We start from the raw sequence: 12,114 nt of genomic DNA, 5'->3' as shown, positions 1-12,114 counted from the left end.
TCTCCTCCCTGACCAAGGAACTTCTCCCCCGATTGCTCAGTGTGGCCAGCTCTAGGGAGAGTCTTGGTGGTTCCAAACTTCTTCCATTTAAGAATGATGGAGGCCACTGTGTTCTTGGGGACCTTCAATAATGCAGTAATTTTTTTCATAGCAAAGGGTCTGAATACCTATGTAAATGTAGGTATTACTGATTTTTCTAAAAAAACTGTTTTTGCTTTGTCAATTTGGGGTATTGTGTGTAGATTGATAAGGAACATGTTTAATTTAATACATTTTCGAAGAAGGCTGTGGAAAAATTCAAAGGCTCTGAATACCTTCAGAATACTTTGTGAATACTTTCTGCCATTGTTTTTCTTTAACCCCAGAGATGCAGTCGTCTGTGGGGAGATAGGAGGGGTGATGGGGAAAGGAGGGGTACAGGAACAGCAGCTTTGAGTCCTTGTTTCTTTAACCCCTCGAGGATAGTCAGTCCATCAATACAGCATCCCTAATCACATTACTGATAATGGCAACAATAACCAGGAATGAGGCAGTTATTTTCCTACAGAAAAGCCCTTCATTTATGAAATGGCTACATCCTTGACTTCTGAATGGCTATCTTTGTTATATTATATATTATGTTATGCACATTATAACAAGACAGCATTTCAATTGTGAAAACATTTAAATGTGTGACCTCTCTCACCGGCCACTTTCACAGCCGAGGGATCACTCCAGGCTTCAGGATGTCAGACAACAAACAGTTCTGAAAAAGCAAACTCTTCAGAAAATAGGATGAAGGTGTTTAGGTGTGTGAGATGACCCCTAGGTTGCAGAGAGAGACAAGAAAGCTGCCAATTTGGGGAGCAGGCATGAATCATTTCACCCACACTGGATTGGTGCTTCAGAATAAGATGTTACACAGGGAGAAGCAGTTTAACTTCAGATCAGCCAGAAGTTTGGGTTAGTCCATCTATTTTTTAAGGCACTTAACCTTAATTGCTCCAATGGTCCCAGTTGATAACGGTAGACCCTGGCAGTGACCTCACTCCCCAAGGGTGTCTCAGGGAGAGTTGGGATATGCAAAAAAACACATTTCCAAAAAAACAAATGTGTATTAATAAACAATGTGTATTAATAAAGCACCACCAAATGACATAAAATATGCGTCCAAGGTACTCGACACAGAAGCCAGAGAGGAAAACAATTCATCACTAGCAGCATGAATTCACATTCCCACACACAACCTCTGAGTGTGTGTTTGTTGGGGATGAATGGGTGAGTGCATGCGTGCCTGGACGTATGTGCGTGTGGAGTGGGTATGACTTCCTGGGACTCATCCCTTCATTGAATCCTTCTTGACAATGCCTTTCTTTCACTTAAACTAATGATGATGTCAGCGGAATGACATTTCAAAAGACATTCAAAGCCTGTTACCTCCCCCTAAGATCCATCCATCCAACCAAAATCTAGGCCCTGCCCCCATCAATCAAACCAGTGTAGGAGGTGATACCACTGTGGGCCATCAATGAGTGTTCTGGCCTTTAAAACAGTAGATTTGCCGTAGTAAACAAGGAAATACTTTATTTCTATTGTACGGAATGCTTGTCAAATAGATACATCTCCCTTAGTCTGTTAAAAAAGGACAAAGTTGTTCCTATGACAATACGAACATATCTTGAAAGACTTTGGTTGCAAGCACGACTAAGGCAGAGAGGGATCACTCTCGCCAAAATCTGTCCAGAACAAGCCCAATATGTATCTATGGGATTAATATGCAGACCTAAACGTGTTGCCTACCTTCCTTTCCTGCCTTTGGGATAATGACTCCCATTGATAGGGCGGAGAAATGAGCATTGTGCCATTACATACACAGATCTCTGACTAAGGTAACACCGACGGGACACCGACATCTTTTAGAGAGCGGTAATGAGGGAACCAATAACGGTTGCAATTGAGATAAGCTGTGCAGGTGAATTTAGTGCATATTGAAGGTTTAGCGAGACATAAACTAGAGATGATCTCGTGCCATCAATAGTTGCAATAGGCCCCTTAGTATTTGATTATATTCCAATAGGCTACATTCCGTACGCTATCCGTTAGAGTACTGAAAATCTGTACTTAAGTAAAAGTCCTATTACTTAGATTGTAATTTACTCAAAAAAAGTAAAATTAAGCTTTAAGATTAAAAAAGTATTCAGTAAGAAAACTAATTACACATTTAGTCTGGTATTTTTTAAAACAAAATGTACACTTTATTGTAAACTGAGACAGCAAACAAATAGGACAACAACTTAGTGCAATTGATTTGACATGCATTAATAATTTAAGCCTGCCAGCACCATCTTGCAGATATCCTCCAGCACAGGTAGTCTCCATTGAAGACTGACATCAAAGCTTCAATTACAGTCTTAATCGAAGTTGACTTAATATCTATCAATGTGTTCAATTTCACAAAAAGGTAAATGGTACTCGAGACATTGTAATAATTGTACAATTTTAATACCATAAATAAAAATGCATTTCACAATATCATTTCAAGTACATGTGATGGTGAACTCGTACTAAAAAGATTTACACTAAATGCGATGTTTCATTTTTCACTCAGAATGAAATATCAAGGAGGATCAGGTTAGTGTTCAAACAACAACCAAAATGTAAAATGTCACCATCGGTCATGTTACTAGTATGCAAATCAGACACATTCCAGCATGAAATTAAACATCAAGGTAGGTATTCAGGTAAGAACCATGTACGTAATAAATCAAACATTGCCATAGTCAACTCAATCATCTTTTTGATGCCAAGATAGGATTTACCCTCAATTCTCCTTTCCTTCTGAACCTCTCCTTTTCACTTGGAAGGGTATTTTCATTGTCTTGGCTGGCCCTTCTCCTCCCCCCCCCCTCGGATGTGCCACTACAAGCTGTAAATAAAAAGACACACAAAAATGTATTTCTAGTCATGGTCCAAAACGCTTACTGAGATGATACACTGACTGTACTACAGATGCGCTTATAGGCCTTGTCATAAAAAAGTACGACATTTCGACACACACAGAGTGAGAGGAGAGCAATGGAGTGGGAGGATGCTGCGCTGGACGTCCCGGTTCATCTAGTTAGCGTCAGCTAGCTAGCTACATGGTTGACACTGCAGCGAGCTAGTTTAGCCAGCTTATCTAGTGGCAACCTAATGCGATAGCTTGTTAGCCATTGCAACACACATCTGATTAATCTGTTAACACTTTATGCCAATGACAAGGTGGCTAGTTAGCCAACAAGCAGAGATCATATGGGGAGCCAAAATCAGGAGATTAAACTTGATCAGATTCGGGGTTAGCTACCTAGCCATTTGATTTGCACTCTAAACACAATTTCAACAATGCGCTCGAAACACAATTTGAACAACATAATTATATCTGAGAAAAACGTCTTACTCCAGAAATATATAATATTACAAAGACAGAAGGTAATTAAAGTGCACCTTACCTCTGATTGAGTCTCACTAAGAACCCCCGAGCAAAATATCCTCAGGGTGAAGCCGTGTGCTTCACTTCAAGAGCCATGGTGGAGATACAGGGTTTGACAGACAACTTTGAGAGCCTATGAACTGAAGAGTTTTGATGAAAAGGTATTTTGAATACATTTCATTGGTCAAAGGGTCATGAAACGTTCATAGAGACAGACGTAAAGGGGAACCAAGCATCAATTCTTGTAAAAAAAAAAATACCTGTCAGCATTTAGTGTGATCCCCTTTTGCCTCATTCAGTGCGACATCTTCTTCGCATACAGATGATCAGGGTGTTGATTGTGGCCTGTGGAATGTTGTTCCACTCCAACTCAATGGCTGTGCAAAGTTGCTGGATATTAGTGGAAACTGGAACACGCTTTCGCACACGTCGATACAGAGCATCCCAGACATGCTCAATGCGTGTAATGTCTGGTGAGTATGCAGGCCATGAAAGCTGGGACATTATCAGCTTCCAGGAATTGTGAACAGATCCTTGCGACATGGGGACATGCATGATCATGCTGAAACATGAGGTGATGGCGGCGGATGAATGGCACATCAATGGGCCTCTGGATCTCGTCATGTTATCTCTGTCCATTCAAATTGCCACCGATAAAATGCAATGGTGTTAAATAAATAAAGTGAAAACAAGTTTTTAGATACTTTTTTAAATGTATTAAAAATAAAAAAAACAGAAATACATTATTTACCCACTGGCTCCAGGTCATCTATATGTCTTTGCTAGGTAAAGCCCCGCCTTATCTCAGCTCACTGGTCACCCACACGTAGCACGCGCTCCAGCAGGTATATCTCACTGGTCATCCCCAAATCCAACACTTCATTTGGCCGTCTTTCCTTTCAATTCTCTGCTGCCAATGACTGGAACAAATTGCAAAAATCAGCATCAGCTTAAAGTTAGCGAGGGAGATATTTCACTCCAGCTTCAGTGATTTTTGCACCTGTACACAGCCCATCTGTAAATAGCCCACCCAACTACCTCATCCCCATATTGTTATTTATTTTTTGCTCCTCTGCACCCCAGTATCTCTACTTGCACATTCATCTTTTGCACATCTATTACTCCAGTGTTAATGCTAAATTGTAATTATTTCGCCACTATGGCCTATTTATTGCCTTACCTCCCTAATCTTACTACATTTGCACACACTTTATATACATTTTCTATTGTGTTATTGACTGTACTTTTGTTTATCCCATGTGTAACTCTGTGTTGTTTGTGTTGCACTGCTTTGCTTTATCTTGGCCAGGTAACAGTTGTAAATGAGAACTTGTTCTCAACTGGCCTACCTGGTTAAATAAAGGTGAAATAATATTTTTTTTTACATAAGTATTCAGCCCCTTTGCTATGAGAGACAAAATTGAGTTCAGGTGCATCCTGTTCCCGTTGATCATCCTTGAAATGTTTCTACAACTTGATTGAAGTCCACCTGTGGTAAATTCAATTCATTGGACATGATTTGGAAAGGCAAAACACCTGTCTATATAATGTCCCACAGTTGACAGTGGATGTCAGAGCAAAAACTAAGCCATGAGGTGGAAGGAATTGTCCGTAGAGCTCTGAGACAGGATTGTGTCGAGGCACAGATCTGGGGAAGGGTAGAAAAAAATTTCTGCAGCATTGAAGGTCCCCAAGAACACAATGGCCTCCATCATTCTCAAATGGAAGAAGTTTGGAACCACCAAGACTCTTCCAAACTGAGCAATCGGGGGGAAAAGGGCCTTGGTCAGGGAGGAGACCAAGAACCCTATTTTAAATTCTTAATAAATTTGCAACATTTACTAAAAACTTGTTTTTTGCTTTGCCATTATGGCATATTTTGTGTAGATTTATGAGTAAATAAATAATTTAATACATTTTAGAATTAGGCTGAAAGATAAAATGTGGAAAAGGTCAAGGGGTCTAAATACTTTCCAAATGCACTGTATATTTTGATTTGGCTATCTAGTCTGTTTATCATTTTATAGGCTACCTGCTGTTGCAATGTCTCTCATTCTCTGCACACACGCATTACCAATGATCATTTTACTCCGATGTGTTCTGCACATACGCATTACCAATGGTCATTTTAATCCGATCTGTTCTGCACACACGCATTTCCAATGATCATTTTACTCCGATGTGCTCTGCACACACGCATTAGCAATGATCATCTTACTCCGATGTGCTCTGCACACACGCATTACCAATGTTCATTTTACTCCGATGTGCTCTGCACACACGCATTACCAATGATAATTTTACTCCGATGTGCTCTGCACACACGCATTACCAATGATCATTTTACTCCGGTATGTTCTGCACTGATTGGGAGAACAGATACAGTGCGTAACACATCGAATCCAGAGGACACTGATCCAATTAAATTCTGAATAATTGTTGTCCCCCACGATGAAATCGGGAAGGGGGCTGTGGATATGTCTCCGTCTGTTCGTTCGTACGTTAGTCACACGCAATATTTCACAAAGCAAGGGGCCGATTTTGACGAATCTTGGGTGAATGAAGAGTCATACTATAAAGATCTGGCATTTACAAAACGACACTGACTGGCCCAAGGTGGGAGTAATGAACTGAAATCTGTTAGTCACACACAATATCTCAATTGGCCCAAGTGGGGTGCAGCATCATTCGTGGGGGGATGACATGTTTACTGTTGCCTTGTTTGATATTGTGATTGTTGTGTGATATTTTTTACTTCTATTCAGACAACTTCAATATATATTCTGCTTGTCCGACAATTATTTATTTACTCGTCCCAGACAAGCGGACTAGCATTAATGTCAAGCCCTATACAGAGAGGCCTGTGAAAAGCAGGTCCTACATACAAATCCTGCAGGGTAAAATTAGGCAGGGAAAACGTGCTACTAGCAGTCCCCATCTGTGCCTGTGTGCTAGCTACATAGCTGAGCATGCTTGCGCGTGTGCTTAGTTCCATCCTCCCTCTTCCCTTCTGCCCATCCCCCTCTCCAACCCCACCCCCAACGCAACCTTGACCCCACCCCCGCCACATCCTTTTAGCCTATATGCAAGCCATCCACCATATTCAAGAATGGTGAAACATCACACACCTCCCCACACACACGCTCACTTGCTCACTGCACCTCTCCAGCCACCCGTCATCTAGGAGAAAGAAACAGTGGAAAAATAACAGCAGACAAAGCACAGCACACTTGCCTTGATGCAAAGAGTGGGGGAGCGAGAGAGAGAGTAGAGTGGTAGCTACCAGACTGTAGCGGGGATCCTGCTGATTTCTCTATGCAGCGCAGGCAGGCTGAGGGACAAACCCAGTGAGGAGAGCTTTGCTGCTGCTGAGCTGATCACAGCGACGAGTGGAAAACAACAGGGGAGGAGAGGGAACAGCAGCCACAGCTACAGCAGTGGGAGTCAGGATTGAGAGTAGGTATGGGATTGGGAATGAGCACTAGGTGACCGCAGGGAAGCCGACGGACGCCGGAAGATTGGAGAGGAAAAAAAAGAAAGAGCGACATAGTGGGCTGTGGTATTTGGAGGTGGAGACGGGCTGTGGTATTTGGAGGTGGAGATGGGCTGTGATATTTGGAGGTGGAGAAGGGCTGTGGCATTTGGAGGTGGAGACGGGCTGTGATATTTGGAGGTGGAGAAGGGCTGTGGTGTGGTAGGTGAGAAGTCAACAATGTGATAGGAGGAAAGACAGAAGAGGAACTATAGTTATCACACTGGTCTTCTATGCTGTAGCAGCTGATATTTCCCATTCAGGACAACAATAGGTGTTTTGATCTGTAGAAGGGCATGGAGAGACACCGGCTGAACTGAACCCTGGCTCTGCTAAGGGAAGGAGAGGGGATACAAAGTACATGGCATAATTTAATTAAAGGCATGTTGTCCAGGACTAAAGTGTTTCTCCCATCTAAATCCTATCAGGTCAATCAACACTAATACGCTAAACCAATAGCACGGTCCTATAAGCCAATAAGACTTACATCCTACTGTATCTGTCAACTTGTGGCAGTATTACACAGTAGAGGTCTTCACGGGTCCACCCGAACCAGAATACCCAAAACCCGAACCGAGTCCAAAATGTAAACTTGTCCCTAGGTTTTTGGGTCAGTTCATGTTTGATTGTTATAGGGTCTCAATTCTATGTAAGTACAGCAGATAGACCCAAGTGGACCCGGTCATGGCTCTGCATAATCTGTAGCATATTTATTTCACGCTAATAAGGTTCATTTATTAACTTGTAGAAAGCTTAGCCAACATACAAAGACCCATTCATTAACCAGATGAGCAACTTGGCTGATAAACATGATTTTTTTTGTCACTCGGCTCCCATTTGGGGTTGGTTATGATTGTTCTCGGGTCCCCATTCTTTTTTTTAAAGGATCGATCCAGTCAGGTCCGGGTCAAACTTTGGTCGTGTCTACACTTGACACTTACATGTGGCATATGCTATCAGAATACAAAGATGGCATTGAAAAGACAGGTTGTGTTCAGATCTGGCTGACCACTTCAGAAGGTGGTCAGGGATGCATTGTGCGGATTTCTCCTCAGTCTGGAAGCAATCAGGCTGCCGAAAGTGCATACAGTGGGCAACGTCATCAGCACTCTCCAGAAAACGTGTGTTTTGAGGCACCTTTTCATTATAACGTTGGAGGAAATACAGTATGTTCCTAGCGTGTGAGGAATGTGTTTGCTGGCCTCATAACTGCTAGCCAGCTAGCTAATATTTAGAACAAATATTTTTTTGTTTGGCTAGAGTTATGCTAACATGTTTGAAATCTCTTTAGTGTTGCTTGCTAACTATTTTTATTATTATTATTATTATTATTATTATTATTATTATTATTATTATTATTATTATCATCATCATCATCATATTTAGCCTATTCCACATTTGTAGAATGCATACTGGCATTTTATTATAGCACGGAAATCTGTAATCTGAACACATTTAAATGTAGGTGTAGATGCATGACTCGTTTAGGATTCCATGATCAGAACTCTATGATCAGAATCCTAAAGCTGCATGAACTGTCAAGTCTAGACACAGCCTTATTGGACCTGAGAAAACTTCTACTACACAGACTAGGGTTCATTGACAAAACACTTGAGACATCCCCAGACAAATTTCTCCTCTGTCAGGGTCACATGTCCTCATTGTCACCCATCCCCTGTCAGTCACCCCACCCCCCTGCTCTGGTCACTGGCCACCTGGTGGGGCCACACTCTGGTCACTGGCCTCCTGGTAGGGCCACACTCTGGTCACTGGCCACCTGGTAAGGCCACACTCTGGTCACTGGCCACCTGGTAGGGCCACACTCTGGTCAGCCTTTCAAAGCTTCAGCATGTTAACCAAAGAAGCAGCTGCACACACAGACGCTGTCTGATTACATGAATGATGATAGAGTGGAGTCAAGCATTGTCTTGATGGTGTGTGTGTGCGTGAGAGAGAGGGAGGGGAGTTTGAGCTGCATGGTTTGAGCACCATAGAGGAGACGAGAGGCTTGAGGAGGATGTCCCCAGTAGAGCAGAGCGAGTAGGGTGAGGCCATCTGTCACCTCCAGCTGCTTTCTGTCCATTAATCACAGCCTCCTCATGCACACATGAGTTGACCCATGGACACAACTATACCACCACACACTGACCTCCAGTCTCCAGGGCCTGGAGATGACCAGTGGAGAAACCAAACCACTGCTGAAAACATAACCAGTCTTGGTGCCCTTCTCACATCCTCTTCTCGAATCTATAATGTATCTTTTTGGAATAAATTAATCAAATTAATAAATGTAAATCGATTATCCGGGAATGTAAATTTCACCAACAGCCAGTTGGAACCAATCAAAATAATGTTCCTAGCTAGGTATTCTTCTTATTACGACATATCACAAAGTACAAATGGTACACCTTGATGGTGATATGTTTCCTTGGTTAACCATAATACAGTTTATCAGGGTGTCAATAAGAGTCAGAGAGAAGAGCTAGGCCTTTGGTAATTAAAATGGCCATTATGACCAGACTAGCACAATCCAGGCCTGTCTGGCTGACATATGGCACACTGGGTAATTCCAATAAAGTCCTGAGGAAAAAGCCCCTGGAATACAGATAGCAATTTGCGTGAGAGGGTCATGAATAAACTAATTGAATACCCAATGATGAGAATCCTTAGGAAAAAGTCCTGTTAGGACAGTGTTCCCCGTAGGATTTATTTCAGCAGCAGTGGTTAGCGTGGCGTAGGTGTTTTTCTTGGCCGCAGAGACATTTTGCTGTTTTAAAGCACATTTCCTGCAATTCTACACATTTTGCCATGGGCAGAAAGAACATTATACAGTTTAAAAGCTAGATTTTATATATTTTGCTGAGAAAAAGAATTGCAGTTTTAAAGCTAATTTCCTGCAATTCTACCTATTTTGCAATGAAGAGAAAATTTGCACTATAGGAGTAGACTTTGATGGTTTATCTGGGGGCATTAGAAAACATGCTTGGATAACAAAGCATTGAAAGAGAGCCATGTAATTAACATTGTTGACATGCCCCTACTACTCAAGGCCCTGATAATGCAGTAGACCCATTGAATTGTGGGTTGGGTGAAGGGGACTAAAGTAACCTAGCCCAACAAATAAACTATGCTTCATATAACAAATAAACCACGAGAACCCTGCCATGCATTAATGACAGATGCAAAATGGCTGCCGCTAACTACACATCTTTAACCAGTCTCACTATGTACTATGAGTTGATCGAGTTCCTTCTCTCTCTTTCCATCTGTTTGAGTGTCATGGCCAGCTCACGATCACTAGGGAATTCCATCTCCATCATGAGGAAGATGACAATCCCAGCTGCTGTACAGGGATTGGTCCACACAGCTGGATTTGGGTATTTTTCTTAAAACTGCGCTTGTAAGTAAGCATTTCACGGTAAGGTTTACACCTGTTGTATTCGGCATATGTGACAAATAGAATTTGATCTATCGCAATGTTGCACTATCGGTCCCCCCACGTCACTGTGAAACATTATTGACACTGAGAAATATGATACATTCGAAGCCTCAAGGTACCTCTGCATTTCCTTCACACAATCTATACAGGACAGCTGCCCCACAGAAAACAGGCCTGAATCCTTGGACATCATGACATACTGTACAATGTGAGAAAAAATAGGAGTGAAGATGTGCGTGAGGATCTGATCAAGACGTAGTGCGTTTAATCACTCTGCCTATTGATCGAGCGGAGGGAGAACCTCCTGGCCTATCGACCATGGGGTGTGCTGGAGCTTCTTGCTCTAATCACATAGTATTGAAAACTAAACATCTGGCTGATTTAATGAATGACGAGGGTTGAGCGCATGAGCTCCATATTAATCTGGTTCCAATCGTCAGTGGGAGGAGACCACCATCTACTGCGGTTTGTGTGTTGTCCAGTGCTTACGACTCAAATAGTAATCTAAGTATTTTTTTATTTTTGAGGGGAAAGAAGCTCCCTTAAAACCTGACAACCATTCAGATGACTAAGAGACATACAGCAACATGAGTATGACCAGCCAAAATCACCAATGTCCAGTGTGAAGCTTCACCAAACAGCACAGTCCTTGCAAAGCTACAAATCAATGACATCAAGATGAGGAGGAAGAAGAGAACGACGAGGAGGAGTATAAAAGGGTGTGCTACTCACAAGGCACGGCGTGGCGGTAGAGGTTGTCTCGGATGGTCTGCTGCAGCTCGTGGTCCGGAGAGGACTTCTGGAATCGCTGGCTCAGATAGTGCTTCAGGTCCTTATTCAGCTTGTTTCCTGTAGACAGCCAGACAAACAGGAAGATGTGTGTTAAGTACATCACAACACATCACAGGAATACAGATGCCATGTAACAACGACAAATCCAAACAACACGGATGTCATGTATTTCGAGTGAACACAACTCTCAGCCCATTTCATCACGTCCATAGAAACCAGTCGGACGTGAATAAGCATAATATAACTGAGTAGACTGGACTGATCTCTCTCTCGCTCTATGCATGTTTCTTTCTCTTGGTCTTTGTATCGTCTGTTTGACACTGCATTGCACACCTTCCATAGTCACTCGGAGGGGTACCTGGCTAGCTCCCTCTCTCCCGGGCTGTAGCCAGTCAGTCCTGTCGTCCCAGTGCTGCCTGGTGGCTTAGACCCCGCCCACAGCTAGGCCATCTGTCTCGCAGACACACAGTGGAAAGGCTAACTGTTAGCCGCTGACACAATGCTCGTCAGAGAGAGAGGAGCCAAACGGTTTCCTCTTGACACGTCACAGCGACACAGTCCTTGGGAGAGCGTTCGCACATGCTAACATATGCTGTGATATGATGAGCACATGCACTACCTTTTGCCATGGACTCAGGTTTTTTTTACAGTGTATTTTTGTATACGGTGGTGCAATAATGATTCAGTGAGCTCAATGACAAAATCCCATCAGAACAAGCAGGAGGACAGAGGGATACTGACCTCCAATAAGATCCATGGTTTTTATTGTGTGTGTGAGATTCTGTGCTTCTGTATGATGTAGATCCCTCTGTGTGATTGACAGATACAGTGCCTTCAGAAAGTATTAATACTCCTGGACTTACACCACATGTTGCGTTACAGCCTGAATTCAACATTGATTCA

The 12,114-nt window shown here is 42.6% G+C and overlaps 1 protein-coding gene across 24 annotated transcripts in view; it reads right to left on the bottom strand.

Annotated features, from left to right (window-relative positions):
* Window positions 1–12,114, bottom strand: part of magi1b (membrane associated guanylate kinase, WW and PDZ domain containing 1b) — a 204,890-nt gene that overhangs the window by 77,163 nt on the left and 115,613 nt on the right. For all 24 annotated transcript variants that reach the window (XR_016497275.1, XM_036983454.2, XM_036983448.2 and 21 more), the window contains exon 2: window positions 11,152–11,268. Coding sequence is in view for 23 of the 24 variants with exons in the window: in XM_036983454.2 (XP_036839349.1) it covers window positions 11,152–11,268 (117 nt within the window). In the remaining variant the exon portion in view is untranslated. The remainder of the gene's footprint in view (window positions 1–11,151; window positions 11,269–12,114) is intronic.

The sequence above is a fragment of the Oncorhynchus mykiss genome, chromosome 7 (assembly GCF_057628025.1).
Source record: "Oncorhynchus mykiss isolate SJ-2025 chromosome 7, ASM5762802v1, whole genome shotgun sequence".
NCBI classification, from domain to species: domain Eukaryota; kingdom Metazoa; phylum Chordata; class Actinopteri; order Salmoniformes; family Salmonidae; genus Oncorhynchus; species Oncorhynchus mykiss.
Note: the sequence above shows the minus strand (reverse complement) of the source record. Positions and strands in the feature narration are given on the sequence as shown.